Source organism: Zootoca vivipara, chromosome 13, assembly GCF_963506605.1.
Source record: "Zootoca vivipara chromosome 13, rZooViv1.1, whole genome shotgun sequence".
NCBI classification, from domain to species: domain Eukaryota; kingdom Metazoa; phylum Chordata; class Lepidosauria; order Squamata; family Lacertidae; genus Zootoca; species Zootoca vivipara.
The window spans coordinates 15,988,985-16,010,343 of NC_083288.1; the positions used below are offsets into that span (position 1 = coordinate 15,988,985).

General features: G+C 49.8%; 1 protein-coding gene across 1 annotated transcript in view; it reads right to left on the reverse strand.

The window, feature by feature from the left end:
- The window catches only part of POLD1 (DNA polymerase delta 1, catalytic subunit), a 43,225-nt gene extending 22,880 nt beyond the window's left edge, over positions 1-20,345 (reverse strand). The window contains exons 1-13 of the mRNA XM_035135035.2: positions 20,288-20,345; positions 16,312-16,511; positions 15,610-15,723; positions 9,025-9,165; positions 8,787-8,912; positions 7,960-8,128; positions 6,753-6,867; positions 6,351-6,480; positions 5,246-5,412; positions 2,893-2,997; positions 2,306-2,446; positions 2,061-2,171; positions 527-718 (exon numbers count right to left, since the gene is read on the reverse strand). Coding sequence (XP_034990926.2) covers positions 527-718; positions 2,061-2,171; positions 2,306-2,446; positions 2,893-2,997; positions 5,246-5,412; positions 6,351-6,480; positions 6,753-6,867; positions 7,960-8,128; positions 8,787-8,912; positions 9,025-9,165; positions 15,610-15,723; positions 16,312-16,501 — 1,701 coding nt within the window. The 5' untranslated portion in view covers positions 16,502-16,511; positions 20,288-20,345. The remainder of the gene's footprint in view (positions 1-526; positions 719-2,060; positions 2,172-2,305; positions 2,447-2,892; positions 2,998-5,245; positions 5,413-6,350; positions 6,481-6,752; positions 6,868-7,959; positions 8,129-8,786; positions 8,913-9,024; positions 9,166-15,609; positions 15,724-16,311; positions 16,512-20,287) is intronic.
- Between the last annotated feature and the right edge of the window lie 1,014 nt (positions 20,346-21,359).

The window sequence follows — 21,359 nt, forward strand, 5'->3', positions numbered from 1 at the left end:
TTACAGTGCAATATTATCCATGTCTACTCAAAAGTAAGCCCCACCAAGTTCAATAGCACCTGCTCCGAGGTGAGTGAATATAAGACGGCTGCCTTGGAATGCAAAGTGCTTTACATTTTAGAACAACCATGTGCATGTTTATTAAGGGAAAGCTTCCAAAATTCAAATGATTTCTGTGAACCCCTCTCTGACTAATATCTTTTTAAAATGATACCAATGTCAGAAGAATTGGTCTTATACAGGCATAGGCAACCTTTCAGCCCTCCAGATGTTTTGGCCTACAACTCCCATGATCCCTAGCTAACAGGACCTGTGGTCAGGGGTGATGGGAATTGTAGTCCAAAAAATCTATAGGGCCAAAGGTTGCCTATGCCTGGTCTTATATATATGATCTTAGCAGCCTGAATAATAATTGCAACTCCACTGAAAACTGCCACAAATCCAAAACTGAGTCCTTTGGTACCACTCACTCTGGAATATAGCTTCCCCTTGCCTCCACTCAAGAGAAAAAGCCAGGAGCTCTCACCTGCCGCAGGAGCTGGGAGACAACCTTGATTTGCTGGCCACGCGCCAGAAGATAGCTGAGAGGGACACCTGTCACTCTGGCCATCTCCATGTAGTTGATGACACACATGAGCTTCTCCAAAAGCCGCAGGGGCAGGTAGGCGTCCTTGAGGCAGTACACAGCGAGTCGCCGACGGGACTGGTCCGAGCCATTCTGCAAAAGGATGGGGGAGAGAAAAGGCTTTTGGATTTGGAAAAAGCAGGAAAGAGACCTTTCCTTATGGGTGAACAGAAACAAAGGGGAGGTTCAGTGGGAGAGAACAGGTTCAGACATCTCCAGGGAGGGCAGAGAAAGACCTCTCTGAGAAATGTGCAGAGCTGCCACCACTCCGAATTGACAACACAGAGTGAGAAGGATCTATGGGCTGATATGGTATCCATGGGCAGCTTCCTCTGAAGAGACGAAGGTTATTTGCTTGAGGGATATGGAGAGCAAAAGCTTACAAATTCAGGAAAAAAGCAAATACTTTTGGATAAAAGGGAACAGAAGGTGGATGAAGTTATTGGTTGTTCCATACTTTCCCCCACTCTTTAAGCAGATAGGCTGTTGACATTTCCATTATCTAGTACAGTGTTTCCCAAACTTGGGTCTCCAGCTTTTTTGTGGACTACAACTCCCATCATCCCTAGCTAGCAAGACCAGTGGTCAGGGATGATGGGAATGATAGTCCAAAAACAACTGGAGACTCAAGTTTGGGAAACACTGATCCAGTAGATTAACGGCCACCAAGAGAGAGTACTCTTGGTGGTGGGCCTCAACATTATGAACCAGTTGCTTGTTAAGAATCACAGGATTCAGAATCTTGGGCTAAAAAACCCTACCTTTTGGACAACCCATTTCTTGTAGTTTATATGCCTTTTGGTTTTACTTGATCTTATTGGCTGACATTTAGAGTTATCACCAGCACCCTTATTGCTCCTTTTTGGAAAAAAAACATTTTAAAAAATGTTTTAAAAGTGCATTTTGGTTGGAGAGTCAGGTTATAAATTCTCTACGTAAGTAGAGATAGCACAGGAAAGAACAGATGGCTACAGAAACACCATTCCACAAACAAGGGGGGCTTCTGATGATCAGTGTACACAATTAAATGAATTTCCACACCCGTGAGAGAATAAAAAACCGCCTTTTAAAAAAGTTAAATTTCCCTAAAATCTAGATTATTGCTTGCAAAAATAATGGCTTTTCCAAGAGTCTCCCACAGACCAGGCACTAAACCCTAGGTACTTACCCTGCCTCAGACAAAACCAATATGAACCTAGTTTGTGCATTAATAAGAATCTCAATAAAGAAGCAGTTCTCAAATTCTGTCACACAGTGCTTTGTAAAGACCCTAAACAGATACAGCTTCATGCCAGCCCTTGAGCCCAGGAAACCTCAGAAAATGTTGTTCTGGGAGGCTAAGCGTGTTGAATTGGCTAAACCTAGCACTAGTCCCCATATGTTTGTTCTACGGAGGAAAGCTGCTAGGCCACAAGGTCTGGCTGCTCACTGTCACCTGCAAATCTGTGATGATAGAGTGTTGTACGTCTTCCTTCTGCTCTTGCAAAAAGTGGTAGCTGACAGCATTCAGCGTGTAGGAGCGCAGTTTGTAATCCCGCAGCAATACCTGGGTGAGGGAGGAAGAGAAGAAAGGGGAGAGTGAGCATGGTCCAGTGGGTAGAATGCTGCTGGTCTTGTATTGGGCGGGGGGGGGGCTACTTGTCACGCACCATCTCTCAGCCCTTCATCAGCCTTGCTTACCTGAAGCAGATCAAACTGGATTCTGCCTTCCATGTTAATGACTTTATTCTCTCGTCGGCCCATCTGCTTGGACTGGAAGGAAGAGTCACGGATGACGGACTTACGTGCAGGAATACGGCCCAGAAAGGGAAATGTGGAAACCTGGGGTGGGTGGGGAAGAGATGCAGAAAAGGAAGCTGTGAGCCACGGCAGGAAGATAAAGGCAGTGCAAGGACGTTTATACATAAGGCTGCACTGGTTAGATTCATTGAAAGTGCACCTGATTACCTGGGAATAAAGATTTTCAAAACCGTTTTAAGTACAAAGTATTTGTAAAAAGTTCAGAGGGCAAACGCCATCTCATGTACGCAGACCTCTAAAGGGAAAACCTATCAAGGGGTGCAGATAAGCCTTTGTGAGTGTGACAGTTCACACATTTGGGGAGGGGGCAGTAACCAGTTTCCGCAGTTTCAAAAGATTCCACACTCCTGGGCCTGGAACCTGTCCGACAAAGCAAAGTGTGGCCTGTTTTAATGCAGGAATAGCCACAGAACTGCACCTGCAGTGGCAGGCAAAACATGTACAGGGTCAGGGAAAGTTGGGCTCACCTTGAGGGTCTGGGCACGGGTGATGAGGTACGGGAGGTCAAAGTTCTGGATGTTGTAACCAGTGATGATGTCTGGGTCCACTGTTCGTATGAATTCTGCCCAGGCCTGAAAGAAAGTTGTGATATTTGGCTATACGGAGCTGTTGTATGCGGAACTTGTAAAAGGGTCTGTCTAGCCCACTACTGTTTCCTCTGTCTGGCAGAGGCTTTCAGCAATCCAGGATCTCAGGCTGAGGCCCTTCCAAGCTCTGCCACTTGTTTGCAGGGGAATTGACCTGTGCCTCAATGGACAGCTGTGAGTCCAAAATGACTCCCAGGCTGTGCACCTGGTCCTTCAGGGGCACAGTTACCCTGTTCAGGACCAGGGAGTCCCCCATGCCTGCCTGCCCTCTAGAAACAGTATTTCTGTCTCGTCAGGATTCAACCTCAATCTGTTAACTGTCATCCATCCTCCAACCCCCTCCAGACACTTGCACAGGACATTCACCACCTTTACTGGTTCCGATTTAAAAGAGAGGTAGAGTTGTGTACCATCCGCATACTGGTGAATACCTAGCCCAACCCCCCTGATGATCCCTCCCAGGGCCTTCATATATATGTTAAAAAGCATGGGAGAGAGGACAGAGCCCTTTAGTTCTAAATGTATTATTATAGTATAGTATAGTACAGTATGTTTAATATAACATAACGTAATTTTATTACAGTCAAAGACCAGCTCAAGTATGTTTAATATATTTATAGGAAACCCACTCAAGCCAACTTCCAGCATGTGATTCACAAAGATATAAAGGATAAGTTTAAAACCATGAAACACCATCAACACCATAACAAATAAAAGAACAAGGGTCAGCAATAATGCAAATTGCAGGGAAATTCAGCCCAGTAGGAACAATAAAATATAAACCAACACAGACTCTGCGTTCATCCTCTGAGGCCCTTCTTCATGCACCTCCCCCATGAGAGGTCTGGAGGGTGGCACACAAGAACAGGGGCTTTTCTGCGGTGGCTCCCCATCTGAGGAATGCTCTCCCTCGGAAGGTTCACCTGGTGCCTTCATTGTATCTTTTTAGGCACCAGGCAAGAACATTCCTCTTCAACCAGGCCTTTCGGTGATTAATATTCTACAGCCTTTAACGAAGTGGAAGTGTTTCTGTTTTGTTGCTTCTGCTTTGACTATTTCATTTGTGCTTTTATCTTGTGTTTTTATCTTGTGAACCGCCCTGAGATCTTTTGATGAAGGGCAGTATATAAATCTAATTAAATAAAATCAGAAAAACAGTAAGCGGTGCCATGCCATATACAAAACCAAGTCATGTCTGTCTTTGAGAGAAAGCAATTTTTAAACAAATGGGGCTTCAGGGCCAGCTGAAAGGCCTATAATGATGAGGGCTGTTATGAATTTCAACTGCAGCAGAGTTCCATAGACATGGGGCGCCTAGGCTGTGAAAGCCCCATGCCCCATACCTGCCAGTCTAATTGATCTTGTGGGCACACAAGTAGGGACTCTAAAAGCAGGTTTCCAAGTGGAAATGGGTGAAGAAGTCCTTCAAGTAGCCTAGTCCCAAAATCGCTTACGGCAGGGGTGGCCAACTCCCAAGAGACTGAGATCTACTCACAGAGTTAAAAACTGGTGGTGATCTACCCCCTTTTGGGGGGTTCAGGTCAAAGTTGTTGAGCTTTTTTTTTTAGAAGAAAAGCCCTGTTTTTTAGGGGTTCAGGTCACAGTTGTTGAGCTTCTTTCAGAGAGGAGGAAAGCCACATTTTAGGGGGTGCAGGGCAAAAATGTTGAGCTTTTTTTAGGGGAGCCAAAGTTGTTGAGCCTCTTTGGGGCGACACAGTGATCTGCCAGTGATCTACCACAGACGTCCAGTGATCTACCGGTAGATCACGATCTACCTGTTGGACATGCCTGGCTTACGGCATTGAAAGGTCGACACCACCAGCACTTTCAAAACTGAGCTCCCCCAAACACATTGGCACAGCAACCACTACAGCCGGTACAACATAGGTGTCACATGTTTCCAGTATCCTGGGAGGCACTTTTGCATCAGGTGACGTTTGTGTCTTTAAAAGCAGCCCCACATTAGTCTGCATTACGGCAGTCCAGCCTGGGGGTGTCAATGGAGGACGGGGTAAATGAGGCAAAATCCATCCTCTTTGGAAAGCCTCACATTTGTTTTTTGTAAGTACGTTTTGTTAAAAACAAACAAACATCCCCACGGACTAAGCCAGATAGCTTACTATGTTCACCTCCATACACAGCATTCTACTGCAACACCCAGGGGCCTCTGCCACTGCTCAGATCCTCCACACACTACCAGGGCATTTTCTAGCCCCAATATCGCCCCCGTTACCTTGAGCAGCTCCGCCTCCTTTTGGAAGCAGAGCACCTGGGAGCCCACGATAGGGGCACAGCTCTGCAAGGTGAAGACATTGCGCACAAAAGGGTCCTTCTCCCCCTGGCGGAGGACCATATTGGCGATCTGGATCACTGGGTCCTTCTCCGGTTCGGGGAAAATACCTGAACGGGGAAACGAAACAAAATGCAGAATGGGATTGTCAATGGGAAAACTGACAGCTCCCTGCTGCCTTTCAGGGACTGTGCAATTGGCTATCTGTTCTGGATCGTAGCAATGATGACTCCACTGTTATGCTGTAACCCCTTCACTTATAACACCCGCCCACACCAATAGTTAATCTCACAAGTTCTTCCGAGTTCATACACTGCCAGGGTGACTTTTGCCAACTCTAAGCCTAGACACCCTGCCCTTGATAATACAGTAAGACTTAGGTAAGTTATTGTTCGCTAAGGAACGGTGGCTGCGTGACCCAGGCAAATAACAACCCCCAGCTTGTCAGGCCTACTGCACAAAACACCACATAATAATACACTATTTTTAGTGGGCTGACTCCGATTGCCAGCAAAAATGACCTCAGGAACAGCCATTTCAGTGTTGAATGTACTGTATGTCTTACTGCACAGGCCGATTTAGACCGAGATAAGTCATTTGTTATAAAACTTATGAAGCTACTCAGCAGAGTTCTGGCTAACTAGCCTCCCACCTAAGGACTGACCATTAGGTCCAGTCGTGACCGACTCTGGGGTTGTGTGCTCATCTCGCATTATTGGCCGAGGGAGCCGGCGTATAGCTTCCAGGTCATGTGGCCAGCATGACAAAGTCGCTTCTGGCAAACCAGAGCAGCACATGGAAGCGCCGTTTACCTTCCCGCTGTAGTGGTTCCTATTTATCTACTTGCATTTTGACGTGCTTTCGAACTGCTAGGTTGGCAGGAGCTGGGACCAAGCAACGGGAGCTCACCCCGTCACAGGGATTCGAACCGCCGACCTTCTGATCAGCAAGCCCTAGGCTCAGTGGTTTAACCCACAGCACCACCAGGACCTAAAATCTTTCTCATCATGTCTTGTCCCCACCCCACCCCCCCAACTTTCCTCAATACCTTTGCGTCCAGCACATTCAATGTCGAAACTGAGCACACGCAAGGGGGCAATGCGCTGCCACTCTCCCTCGGGTGGGTGGCTCACGAAATCCGTCCAGGCGATATCAGCCTCCAGTTGACACAGCGACACCTACGGGTGAGGAGGAAAAGAGGGAATTAACGAGGCATTCCTACAGCCGCTAACTTGAAGTTTTCAGCCCTGAAGATTTCCTACCCTAAGACTGCACACACTGTGCTTATATTTCCCAGAAGAAAATATCCCCCGCTAGGCACCAAACACCAAACTCTGCTCAGGTCCATCCAACTAAAGGTTATGCCAACTCAGCCATCCCCAAACACACCTTTCTCCACTGGCTCAACTCTACACCTTCAGAAACCTGACCTCTCCCCCAACCCCAGCACCTTGGGTGGGTTATCCTTGCTGGATTCTCCAGCAGGCTGTTCTTGTCGCAGGCGATACTTTCCAGCAGGCAGTTCAATCCAGTTGCAGCCAACAACATCCCGGTCCACCATGAACCTAAGTTGGAAGAGAAATCTTGGGTTTGATGGGAGCTAGGTAGAGAAAGACTTGAAAAAAAACCACACCTTTCCCCCATCTGCCTCAAATATAATGCAAGAGAGGAGAGGAGAGGAAGGGAAGTAGATGGGAGCATTAAGGGAACAGAGGCAAACAGGATGTTTCAGCAGGGGCGTCACATTCAGACTCTATCCAGGTGTGCTTGTAAGTCACTTCTACCTATGTCTCACACTGTAGGTTCACGGTCATTTGATTCTGATGGGCAAGTAACGGCATCTCTGCAAACATATCTGGAAATGTGTGTTATGACCAAAACCTCACCCAGTCCTCTCACATAATAGTAACAGTAATAGTAATAATTCTGTAATAATAATAATTTATTATTTCTACCCTGCCCATCTGGCTGGGTTTCGCCAGCCACTCTGGGCGGCTCCCAACAGAATATTAAAAACACGATGAAACATCAAACATTAAAAACTTCCCTAAACAGGGCTGCCTTCAGATGTCTTCTCAAAGTCAGAGAGTTGTTTATTTCCTTGACATCTGATGGGAGGGCGTTCCACAGGGTGAGCGCCACTACTGAGAAGGCCCTCTGCCTGGTTTCCTGTAACCTCACTTCTCACAGGGAGGGAACCGCCAGAAGGCCCTCGGAGCTGGATCTCGTGTCCGGGCTGAATGATGTGGGTGGAGACGCTCCTTCAGGTATACAGGGACAAGGCCATTTAGGGCTTTAAAGGTCAGCACCAACACTTTGAATTGTGCCCGGAAACGTACTGGGAGTCAATGCAGGTCTTTCAGGACTGATGTTATGTGGTCTCGGCGGCCACTCCGTCACCAGTCTAGCTGCTGCATTCTGGATTAGTTGTAGTTTCTGGGTCACCTTCAAAGGTAGCCTCACGTAGAGCGCAGTGCAGTGGTCCAAGCCTATGCAGTCTGAGCCTCTGTATATGCCACACACTCCCATGCAACCATGAGGGCTAGAAACTGCATTCTGCTGAAGCTGTTTAGCTCTGATTGGCTGAACAGAGCAGGGTGAAAAGTGCCTGCTTTCTGAGGAGGGAAGCATGCAAACGTGGGGTTGGACTGTCCTACCTGATTTCAAAGTCAATGTTGGATTCGTAGGCTTGATAGTGGAGCACTCCCAGCGTCCCACAGCGTAGTCCCTGTTCCAGCAACCTCTTGGCTGGTGCAATTAGCCGGGGCATCGCCATAGTGATTTTCAGGAAGGGTGCAAGATGTTGCCCGTGGTAGCCGTACATGTCTAAGTGAGCAGGGGAAGAGTCTTAAGGCCCTGGGGGAATTCAGACTCCTCAAACCTTACCACAAATCCCTATCTCCTCCCGTTCCTGACATCTACAGCTTTCAGATCTGCATCTTACTTCTTCCCTCCAACCTTGCACATCTAGTGGAGACCGCAAGCGCTCCAAGCAGGAAGTTCATAAACGTTAAGAGTTGTAATGTTTCATAAAGCTATTTACAAGCATAAGGACTAGGATCGGTCAACGACTTTAGAACTCTTTTGCTCCTATTATACATACAACACAACCTTGCCTATTCAGGCCAGACTCAACCGCTACAAACAGCACTGGGGAGAAAACAGGCAAAGCAGCAGGAGGGCACCACTGGAATTCAGCATGTTCAGCAACACTGTTCTGGGTGCTAAAAGAGCAAAGCTGCTGTGATTTTAATGCTCAGCAGGGACCCCAAATCTGGATCTAACACAGGGTTTCCCAAACTTGGCTCTCCAGCTGCTTTTGGACTTCAATTCCCATCATCTCTGACCGTTGGTCCTGCTAGCTAGAGATGATGGGAGTTGTAGTCCAAAAACAGCTGGAGACCCAAGCTTAGGCAACCCTGGTCTAACCCAACCATCTTCCCAGACAAAGGGGGTGCCTACACACAAACTATCTTGTGCTCACTTTGCTTGTTGCAGATCTCCACTGCCAGAACAACTTGGGTCAGACCATCTTTGTTGGATCGCATGTCCCGGATGACAGCCGCATTCAGCTCCCGCTGAAAGTCAGCCAGGTGCTCTGCTTGGAATCCTGGGAGAAAAGTTAACAGAAAGAGGAAGGGGAGCAGGAGACTCGCTAAGCTGCAGAAGAAAGGAGGGTAGTTTGGGAGAGGCCCCCCTCCCCCCCGTAGCCAAACACTCACCAGCCTGGGCGGGCACATAGAAATAGGGGGCAAAGCCATGGATGTGGCAGCAGATACTGTTGCCAGCTCCAGTGACTCCAAACATCCGCAGGACAGGAACTGGACCCTGGGTGGCTCCTGGGAAGCCAGGGAGGTGAGCACCTGTCTCAAGAAGAGAGGCTGGATCAGTTGTTGATAATGTATAATTTGTATTTAATTACAGTATTTAAATTACAATTGTTTTTCCACTAAAAAACATCTTTAGTGAACCATGTATGATATGAACTGAAAAAATGCTCTGGTCTCTTTTAGACAACCTGTCAGAGGGCCTGGTATGGCTACTCTAGAGTAACGACTCCAGCATGGTCTTTTAAGGCTTTTATTAAGTGCTGACTATTTACAGTGTTCAGAGCAATGAAAATGCATCCTTAAGGTGAGGTGTCAGAACTCCCGAATGGCGATTGGCGCGTTTTCTTCCAGCACCAAAGCTTTGGCAGACCCAACCTCTTCCCCCTACGTTTGCGTCGCAATTCGGGAGTTGGGGGGATTGGCCTCCCCCCCCGTGCGTCCAACTTCCTGTCCCACCTGAGGCATGGGCTCCACAACCCTGCCTGAGCCTCGGACACCACTTCCTGACTCTCCGCTGGAGGCAGAGCTCTCCTTACTCTCTCCAGCGCTTGGGGATGGGCTGGAACTTAAGATGGGAGGGACTTCCCTGTATCCCTTGTCCCTCACATCCACCCCCCTCCCAGGCTCCTCTCTCCTCCTCCCCAGTGGCTCTCTGCTTGCTGGGGACGAGTGAAATCCCAAGAAGTCTGTGGCATCCGAGCCTGTGGGTGTGAAAATTTCCCCCCAATCCTGCGATCTCTCTCCTTCCCCCTGAGAAGACGGAAATCCCAAGAAGTCAGTGGCATCAGAGCTGGTGGGAGTAAAAATGTTCTGCCAGTCCTCTCCTGCCTCTGACGTCGTTGACCTCGGTGAAACCCACACCTCTTCTTCCGTGTCCTCAAATTCCGCTTCCCATCTCCATGGGGAGCTGCTGCCTGCTATCCCTTCCTCCTGCTCCTCCCCCTCTCCCTCCCTTTCCATGTGCCAGGGCTTGGGCCTGTGGGGGAACAGGGCGTGGAATTCTTCCACTAAAAATTCCTCAGGTACTTCCGTGGCCGGTATCCACTCATTGTGGGATGGCGGAGTGTCCTCCCATGCTATCAGGTACTCCAGTCCTCTCACCCCTCTCCTTGAGTCTAAAATCTCAGTTGCCTCATTGAGCTGTCGGGCGTTTCCCGTCTCCCCCCCTCCCTCTGGAGGCTGATCGCTGTCCCTGAACCTGGTACTTTCCCTGTACGGCGACAGCAGTGATCTATGAAACACTGGGTGCACTCTCATGTCCTCCGGCAGTGCTAGCCTGAAGGCTACCGGGTTGACCTGTTGCGTGACCGTGAAGGGGCCCAGCCTCCTGTGTGCTAACTTTCTGCATCGCCCCCTGGTGGGAAGACCTTCCGAGGATAACCAAACCTTGTCCCCCACCCTGATGACCTCTCCCGGCCGCCTGTGGCGATCTGCCCCCTTCTTATACGCTTCCTTGGCCCTCTCCAAGTGTTCTCTGAGCTGTTGGTGCACCGTCTCCAGGTCCTCTGCCCACTCCTCGGCCTGTGGGCCCTCTTCCTCCTCCTCCCCCTCCCTCTCCGGGAAAGATCTGAGGTCGCGCCCATAGTTGGCCTTAAAGGGCGACACCCCTGTGGAGACGTGCACCGCATTGTTGTAGGCAAATTCTGCCAGTGGCAGGCGATCCACCCAGTCCGTTTGCCTCTGGCTGACGTAACATCTCAGGTACTGCTGCAGAATGGCGTTGACCCGCTCCGCCTGTCCATTGGTCTGCGGGTGCCGAGCCGTCGACAAGCTGACCTCCACCTGCAGGAGGTTCATGAGCCGTCGCCAGAACCTGGAAACAAATTGGCGGCCACGATCCGAAATAACTCTTAAAGGCAATCCATGCAGTCGGAATACGTGGTCCACAAACAGTTTGGCCGTCTCTTCTGCCGAGACCGCCCTGGCACACGGTATAAAGTGGCACATTTTGGACATGAGGTCCACCACCACCAACACTGCGGTCTTGCCCCTGGACGACGGCAGGTCTGTGATGAAGTCCATGGACACTACTTCCCACGGCCTGTGCGGTGTGGCTAATGGCTCCAGCAAACCTGCTGGTGGCGCTCTGACCACCTTTGCTCGCTGGCAGGTGTCACATCCCCTGACATAATCCCGAACATCCTCCCGCACCCCTGGCCACCAGAAGTGTCTCATGACTAGGTGAGTGGTTTTGTCCCTTCCGAAATGACCCGCCGTTGGGTTGTCGTGCATCTGCTTGAGAACCTTACCTCTCAGCTGTTTGGTCGGGAGGTACAGGGCTCCCCTGTAAAAAAGCAAACCCCTCTTCTCCTCAAAGTCTTTGGCCTGCTCCCTCCCCCCTCTCAGGTCTCTGAAGATGCGGGTGGCAAATTCATCCGCTGCCGTCAGTGCTGTGAGTTCTGCCTCGCTCACCACTGCTGCACCGCATGACCATGCAGATGGGGGGAAAACGTGCCTGGGTGCTGGTGGCAACTCCTCCTCCATGTACTCTGGCTTGCGGGAGAGGGCATCCGCCCTGACGTTCTGCTCCCCCGGGATGTAGTGGATGGAGAAGTTGAAGTTCGAGAAGAACTCTGCCCACCGTATCTGCCGCTGGTTGAGCACCCTGGCCGTTCTCCAGAACTCCAGGTTCTTGTGGTCTGTGCACACCTGGATGGGGTGCTTGGCGCCCACCAGGAAGTGTCGCCAGTGCTGGAACGCCGCGTGGATCGCGAGAAGTTCCCTATCAAACACTGTGTAGTTGCGTTCAGGCTGGGTCAGCTTCCTGGAGAAGAAGGCACAGGGTCTCCACTCTCTGTTGGCGTCCAGTTGCAACAGAATCGCTCCCACAGCTTTATCAGAAGCATCTGTCTCCAGGCGTAGGGGCGCATCCTGCACCACGTGGAACAGGTGCTGGTCTGACGCGAACACCCTCTTGAGGCTTTCGAACGCTGCTTGTGCCTCTGGTGTCCACCTGAACTTCTGCTTGCCTCTCAGGCAGTCGGTGATGGGAGCCGTGACCCGAGAGAAGTTCTGGATGAACTTCCTGTAGAAGTTAGCGAAGCCTAGTAGTCGTTGGGCATCTTTGCGCGTCCTGGGGCTGTGCCAGTCCAGGATGGTCTGCACCTTGTCCTTGTCCATTGCCAGTCCCTTGTCTGACAGCTTGTAGCCCAAGAAGTCCACCTCCTTGGTGTGAAACTTGCACTTCTCCAGCTTCACATACAGGTGGTTGTCCTTCAGGCGCTGCAACACCTCCCTGACATCCTTCACATGCTGCACTGGGTCATTGGAATAGATAAGGATGTCATCCAGAAAGACCAGGCAGTTCTTGAAGAGGAGGGACCCCAGGACGTGGTGCATGAAGGCCTGGAAGCAGGCTGAGCCCCCTTGCAACCCGAAGGGCATCACCAGATATTCAAAAGAGCCCAGAGGCGTGAACATCGTGGTCTTCCATTCATCGCCTTCCCGGATCCTGATCAAGTTGTACGCCCCCCTCAGGTCTAGCTTGGTGAAAATCTTGCCCCTGCGTGCCGCTGTCAGGAGATCATCCACTCTGGGCATGGGGAAAGCCACTGGCTCTGTCACCGAATTCAGCCGTCTAAAATCCACCACCAGGCGGCGCTGTTGCGTGTCTTTCTTGTCCACCCAGAAGACCGGGCTGCCCCCTGCTGCCTTGCTTTCTCTGATGAACCCCCGCTTGAGGTTCTTGTCGATGAAAGCGCGCAGATCCTCCAGTTCCTGGTCTGACATGGCGTACAGCTTGGCTGGGGGTATAGTTGCCCCTGGCACCAGGTTGATCTGGCAGTCAAAAGGCCTGTGTGGGGGTAGGTGGTCGGACTCCGCTTCGCTGAAGACCTCCTGCAGGTCCCAGTACGGCTTGGGTATCGCCTCACCCCCTTTGACGTGCATGGTGGCCACCGTGGCTATCGGAGGCCCCTCCCCTGGTTGGTGCTGCATGCAATGTTCCAGACAAAAGTCCGACCCAAACGTGATGCATCTCTGGTGCCAACTTATGGAAGGGTCGTGGCGCGCCAGCCAGCTCATTCCCAAAACGATGGGGGGGTCTGAGATGGTCGTGACGTTGAAAGCCAGTGTCTCTGAGTGCCTTCCCACCGTCATTCTCATGGGGGGGGTTTGATGAGTGATGGCCCCTCCCAGCAACTCTCTGCCATCAATGGTGGCCACATGCAGGGGAAAATCCAGCTGCAGAAGTTGGATTTGGTGCTCTTCTGCAAAGTTTCTCGAGAAGAAGTTGGCAGATGCCCCACTGTCAATTAAGGCGAGGACTGACAGGGGGTAGCCATTTGGGAGCGTCAGCGTGACTTCTAGAACCACTCCTGCTCTGGGAGGGGTGGGCTGGCTCTGCTCCTCTCTGTGCGGGTGGGCGGGCTGGGGCTGTTCACTGCTGACTGTGCCTGGCTGCTGCCCCTTGTCTCCTGCAGCCAGGCTGTCTCGTTTCCCTGCTGTGGTGCTACGTCAGTGGGGGAAGGTACAACCGTTCCCGCCTTTCCTTGCCACTCCCTGCGATGAGGGCAGTCTCTGACGCGATGCCGGGGGGAGTTGCAGAGAAAGCAATTCCCTCCTCTTCCCTCCTTGCGTTTTGGCGCCGCCGGGGTTTGAAAAGCCCGCGCGCGCGCTCCCCCGATCTCCATCGGTTCCGGCTCTGGGCTTGGTCTGGGCGGGTCTGGGGGCGGTCCCTGGGGTGGGTTTTGGTGATGTGGTCTGTCCTGAGAGCGTGGGAACCAAGGTTTTGCTGCGCGCGTCGCTTGTTTGTCATACCATCTGGATTCCTGCCTCACCCCCACCGCTAGCGCCGCTTTGCTGAGCTGATCCATAGTCTGCGGTCTAGGACCTCTTGCCAGCTCATCCTTAACGTCTGCATGCAAACCTAGGTAGAAGGCTGATTTCACTGGCTCACTGTTCAGATCCCACCCCAGTTTGTGCACCAGCATGGTGAATTTCGCCCAGTAGTCTCTAACTGTCGATTTTCCTTGTGTTAGGTCATGAAGCTCCTGTTTAGTGGCCTCCATTTCACTGTCGCTAGCGTACATTAATTTTAAAGCTTCTAGAAATAAAGTTGCGTTCTTCATGCAAGGATTTTTTTGCGCGATGAGCGGTCTTACCCATTCCCGGGCGGCCCCCGTCAAATGCTCTATGATAAAGTAGACTCTGTGCGCGTCATCTGGGAATTCTGCTGCATGCAATTCCAGCGCATAATTTATCTCAGTCTCGAATCCGAGGTACTCCCTCGGGTCTCCGCTGAACTTGGTGACTAGGCTCTGTCCCCTTCTCACTTGGACTAGCTGCGGCTGGGGTGCCCCCCCACCTCTAGCGGCTTTCTCCTCTTCCAACTTTTTCTGCAGGTCTAATACCATCACCCTTAGCTGTTTCTCAGTCTCCTCTTTTGTCCTCACCTGGTCCACCAGCTTGTTCAGCTCCTCCTGCGCCCCTCGCGCTTCCTCCTGAGCGGCATGCAATTGCTGCTGTGCGTGCGCTGTGAGGGTCTGTAGCTCCTGCTTCGCTGCTTCAGCCTCCAGCCTCCAATGCTCAGCCTCTTGAGCGCTCATCGCTGCACTCCAAAGTAGCCAAAAAAGATTCGGGAGTTGCTGTCAGAGGGCCTGGTATGGCTACTCTAGAGTAACGACTCCAGCATGGTCTTTTAAGGCTTTTATTAAGTGCTGACTATTTACAGTGTTCAGAGCAATAAAAATGCATCCTTAAGGTGAGGTGTCAGAACCTCCGAATGGCGATTGGCGCGTTTTCTTCCAGCACCACAACTTTGGCAGACCCAACCTCTTCCCCCTACGTTTGCGTCGCAATTCGGGAGTTGGGGGGATTGGCCTCCCCCCCGTGCGTCCAACTTCCTGTCCCACCTGAGGCATGGGCTCCACAACCCTGCCTGAGCCTCGGACACCACTTCCTGACTCTCCGCTGGAGGCAGAGCTCTCCTTACTCTCTCCAGCGCTTGGTGATGGGCTGGAACTTAAGATGGGAGGGACTTCCCTGTATCCCTTGTCCCTCACACAACCTCTAACTTTTTAATATATATATTTTAGCAGAATCGGCCCACATTGTTTTCCTACGTTTTTCATTCCATAACCTTAAGGGCTAGCAACTTAACATTTATTTTCTTTCAAAATGAAAGACTTCACAAGACTTTGCACAAAGCTTTCCAAAGATACCTTCCTACAAGCTTGCCATGATACCTTTTCTCAACCCAACAATCAGAAAAATGGGACTACCAACTTCTCTGGGGAATTCCAGACATTATCCGCTCTGTCCGGCAAGCAGGGCTAAGAATATTATGGGGCTATTGTAGCTATAAAAAGCCCCAGGAAGTATAACAGCTTCAGACTTCCCTTTCTGTAGCAGAGAGTTATTGTTCAGTCAGGCAAAGGGAATACCTAGTTCGGCAAACCCCTTCCCAGGAGGAATGGAATCCATTCTGCAGCACCTTCAAGACCTTTTCGTCAGCATTGAACCCGCTTATGCACTCACCCACATAATAATCCAGTTCCACTTGCTGGAAACACAGAGCTTCCTCTTTCGGGTTAATTTTGGGAGGCGGTGGTCTCTGCCATTTTGGATTCTGCACTGATGAGAAGAGATTACCTGAAGGGAGCAGAGAAACTCACATCAATCACGACCATCAATTCTCTTTTGACCAACTACAAATTTGGAACGGCTAAAGATCTTGCACCTCCCCAGTTCAAACTGCTAGTTGCAAAGAGTAGGTAGAAGAGAGATGGGGCAGCACCAAAAAAAAAAAAAAAAAAAAAAAGGAAAGGCAAAGTCTCACAGTGGTTTCAATTGAACACAATATGCAATGTGTTCAACATTGCTCAACATTACTCAGTGCCACATCTGGAAGGCCCATGGTTTCCCACACCTGGTTTATAGCTGTAATTCAGCATTCAGTATTTCTTTTTTGTTTATGTGCCACTGAATGCTGAATTACAGCAATAAACCAGGTGTGGGAAACCATGGGCCTTCCAGATGTGGCTGAACTACAAATCCCATCATTGCTGGCCACAGGCCATGCTTGCCGGGGCTGATGGGAGCTGTTCAGCAATATCTGGAAGGCCAAAGGCTCCCCATACCACCAACAAACATACATTTTGCTTTGTGAGCCCCCTGCCCAACTTTTCTGACTCATTTGCCTAGGTAGTCTGCTCCCTATCTGGTACCCATGTAACTCACCAAAGGAGATGACATCAGGTACCAACTGTGCTTCCTTCGCCTCCAGAGCCATCTCAGCCTCTACCTCATCCAAAAAAGCCAGTTCCTCTTCAAACTGTGAGGGGCCATCCTCCTCCCAATCACCTCCTCGTGACTTCTTCCGCTGGGAAAGAGTAGGCTCCCCCACAGAAGCCTTCCGTTTGCTTTCCATATTGGCATTCCTAGAAGAGAGAGAAGAGTGTCCCACATCAATAACCAAACCAGTTCTTCATAAATGTCAGAGTCTTTCCCCAAAGACTTCCACAACTCCTGGTTACAGACAGGGATCTGTCAACCGGGGTAACCCATGTGGTGCCCTCCAGATTTTCTCGGACTACGATTCCCATAAGTCCTAGTCACCATGACCATTGATTAAGGATGATGGGAGCTGTAGTCCAACAACACTTGGAGGATTATCCCTCATTGGCTATCCCTGACCTAAACTAGGAATACTCCAAAGCCCCCTTTGCAGCCATTGTTCACATTATACATTGCTAAAGGGTCCAGTATTCTCATGGAATGGTGTTTCCCAGCCACGACACCCACCCACAAATGTGGCACCAGCTTTCACCTATTCCCCTGATATTGTTGTTGTTTAGTCGTTTAGTCGTGTCCGACTCTTCGTGACCCCATGGACCATAGCACGCCAGGCACTCCTGTCTTCCACTGCCTCCCGCAGTTTGGTCAAACTCATGTTCGTAGCTTCGAGAACACTGTCCAACCATCTTGTCCTCTGACGTCCCCTTCTCCTAGTGCCCTCAATCTTTCCCAACATCAGGGTCTTTTCCAAGGATTCTTCTCTTCTCATGAGGTGGCCAAAGTATTGGAGCCTCAGCTTCACGATCTGTCCTTCCAGGGAGCACTCAGGGCTGATTTCCTTAAGAATGGATAGGTTTGATCTTCTTGCAGTCCATGGGACTCTCAAGAGTCTCCTCCAGCACCATAATTCAAAAGCATCCATTCTTCGGCGATCAGCCTTCTTTATGGTCCAGCTCTCACTTCCATACATCACTACTGGGAAAACCATAGCTTTAACTATACGGACCTTTGTCGGCAAGGTGATGTCTCTGCTTTTTAAGATGCTGTCTAGGTTTGTCATTGCTTTTCTCCCAAGAAGCAGGCGTCTTTTAATTTCGTGACTGCTGTCACCATCTGCAGTGATCAAGGAGCCCAAGAAGGTAAAATCTCTCACTGCCTCCATTTCTTCCCCTTCTATTTGCCAGGAGGTGATGGGACCAGTGGCCATGATCTTGGTTTTTTTGATGTTGAGCTTCAGACCATATTTTGCGCTCTCCTCTTTCACCCTCATTAAAAGGTTCTTTAATTCCTCCTCGCTTTCTGCCATCAAGGTTGTGTCATCTGCATATCTGAGGTTGTTGATATTTCTTCCGGCAATCTTAATTCCGGCTTGGGATTCATCTAGTCCAGCCTTTCGCATGATGAATTCTGCATATAAGTTAAATAAGCAGGGAGACAATATACAACCTTGTCGTACTCCTTTCCCAATTTTGAACCACTCAGTTGTTCCATATCCAGTTCTAACTGTAGCTTCTTGTCCCACATAGAGATTTCTCAGGAGACAGATGAGGTGATCAGGCACTCCCATTTCTTTAAGAACTTGCCATAGTTTGCTGTGGTCGACACAGTCAAAGGCTTTTGCATAGTCAATGAAGCAGAAGTAGACGTTTTTCTGGAACTCTCTAGCTTTCTCCATAATCCTGCGCATGTTTGCTATTTGGTCTCTGGTTCCTCTGCCCTTTCGAAATCCAGCTTGCACTTCTGGGAGTTCTAGGTCCACATACTGCCTAAGCCTGCCTTGTAGAATTTTAAGCATAACCTTGCTAGCGTGTGAAATGAGCGCAATTGTGCGGTAGTTGGAGCATTCTTTGGCACTGCCCTTCTTTGGAATTGGGATGTAGACTGATCTTCTCCAATCCTCTGGCCATTGCTGAGTTTTCCAAACTTGCTGGCATATTGGGTGTAGCACCTTAACAGCATCATCTTTTAAAATTTTAAATAGTTCAGCTGGAATATCATCACTTCCACTGGCCTTGTTATTAGCAGTGCTTTCTAAGGCCCATTTGACGTCACTCTCCAAGATGTATTCCCCTGATATAGTGACAACCATAATTTGTACATGTTGCCTACATTGATGCACAGCAAGAATATGTAAATCCTTTCTGCTGCATGCATTCACACTGAAAGACTAAGTTCAAAGGCCAGTGATTATAATTACGGCCTTACTCGTGAAATAAATAAAAACAAAATTATGTTTGTTTTACTGAAAGGCAGTCTCAGGTTGCAATAAGCAAGCTAAGGGAGACTGTTTAACACAGGGGTCAGCAACCTTTTTCAGCTGTGGGCCGGTCCACTGTCCCTCGGACCACATGGTGGGCCAGATTATATATATTTTTTGGGGGGGGGGAATGAATGAATTCCTATGCCCCACAAATAACCCAGAGATGCATTTTAAATCAAAGCACACATTCTACTCATGTAAAAACACCAGGCAGGCCCCACAAATAACCCAGAGATGCATTTTTAAAGAAAAGGACACATTCTGCTCATGTAAAAACACACTGATTCCCGGACCATCCGTGGGCCGGATTGAGAAGGCGATTAGGCCACATCTGGCCCACGAGCCTTAGGTTGCCTACCCCTGGTTTAATACTTCCGCTGCCTGTCATTTATCCACTCCAAACTCTCGCCCCAAAATGTTTCCCCACCTGCCAGGTAGAGGTTATTCTGAGCAGATAAACAGCAGGAAGAGAAATAGTTAAGCAACTCTTCCTCTTCCAAATTCATCCTCTGCTCAAAAAGACACCTTCAATCAGCTGCTTTTCCAAAAAAACAACCACCCACCCCAACCTGCAAACATATATGCAAACCTTCAGGAGAATATATCTGTTGTGAGTTTGGCTCCGAGTTCTCTTTAAAGCATATAAGGATGATCATACTGAATCAAAGTAATCAGTTGTGAACATTAGCATGATTTCACCAATGACTGGCCAGATGCCCCCAGGGAAATTCACAGACTGGGTTGACAGAAACAGCCATCATCACCTATGGCTTTGCTCCTTCAAGGCTATCAGAGGTAGCAGACACAACGAAAGCTGCACTGCATGCATTTTACCCAATTCTTTTTAAAGCCATTTCCCGGCAGCAGTTGATGAATCGTTGGGTTTGATCCAGAAGGAAAGCTCTTCGGAGCAAACACGGAACCAGAATCAAAGGCCACCTAAGGTTGTCACACGCACACCACTTTCCCGCTCCCCGTGATCAACCCCACCTACCCTACCCCAGGGGTGCCAGCATGAATAAAATATGGGGAGGGGCCTTCTCGGTAGTGGCGCCCGCCCTGTGGAACGCCCTCCCATCAGATGTCAAGGAAATAAACAACTCTCTGACTTTGAGAAGACATCTGAAGGCAGGCCTGTTTAGGGAAGTTTTTAATGTGTGACATTTTAATGTATTTTAATCTTTGTTGGAAGCCACCCAGAGTGGCTGGGGAAACCCAGCCAGATGGGCGGGGTACAAATAAATAAATAAATAATAATAATAATAAGTTTAATTATAATAATAATGTTATTTATACCCTGACCATCTGGCTGCGTTTCCCCAGCCACTCTCAACTTCCTTTTACACGTTCGTTTTCCACACGACCCTTCTCCCAGGAGCACCCACAACTTCCATGCCTTCAGCACCCAGCACCCACCCCACTCCCAATTGCTTCCAAGAGTCTCCAATAGTCCACACTTCCTACTGCCCCTAACCCGGACAAGGGGGGGCAGCCAAGTGGGCCTGCAGATATTGCTGGACCCCCAACTACCGTCATCTCCAGGCTCCCTGCCTCAGTCTCTGCCCCCAGGGAACCTCTATGGGCTCGCTCACGTCACCCACCCTCTCCCCATACCGGCAGCCCACCCCCCAAAACCACTTCAAAACCGCACACTCTCACCTCACTACCCCTATTCCCTCGACCAGTCTCCCGCCAACAAGTTCAGGGGAGGAGCCTGCCTCTCCAGCCCCTTGTTTCCATGCCAACCCTCTTCCCATTGGCCACCGCCTCTGTGTTTTCTTCATCCGGGTAGCGGCGGGAATCGAAACTCAGCCTGGATGTAATACGCATGTGTAAGACCTACCCTCCGGCCAGTCTCCGCCGCCGCCATGTTTGGAGTGGCAAAGCGGGGAGGGGGCAGCCACACCTAACCGAGCATGCGTAAATGCTGTGGCCGGGTTTCGGCGGGTGGGCGGGGTGACTGGACTCGGGCATAGGCGAATGCGCATGCGTAGCGTGATTCGCGGTGAGCGCTATAAGGAGTGTGGCTTTGGGTGGGTGGACTTAAATGGCATGTTGAGAAGGGCGCTTAATATCTCAACTTTTTTTGTAGAGATTTACTCTTTAGCCCTTCTGCCCGTTTTAGTTCCTGTCTGGAACTGTTGCTGGCGGCGTGAGCACAGAGCAGGTGCAAGGGTTCAGGGCATCGCCACGTTCACCCAGCCACTGTTGCTTAATTACGCTTATATCATTCCCAGGGATGTAGTGGCAAATTCAGAAGTGCAGGGTCCCTTCATCATAGTCACAGCTACACCCCATTCTTATAATATACAATAACCTCCTAACTGCACAGTAGGAATAAATGTGATGCATTGCAACAATATATGCAGATCCCCACATGCTAGGTCTTCTATTTTCTGTGTACATATGTGGGCATGTTGGATCAATCCAACCTCTGATCATCAGAGTCTGATGGATGATTTAGAACATGGGTAGGCAAACTAAGGCCTGGGGGCCGGATCCGGCCCAATCGCCTTCTAAATCCGGCTCGCGTACGGTCCAATAATCAACGTGTTTTTACATGAGTAGAATGTGTCCTTTTATTTAAAATGTACCTCTGGGTTATTTGTGAGGCCTGCCTGGTGTTTTTACATGAGTAGAATGTGTGCTTTTATTTAAAACTTGTTGCTGTGGCTCATCCCTGTGATTTCCCCCATCCTGTGCTGACCCATGATGTTTCCCGCCCCCCTCC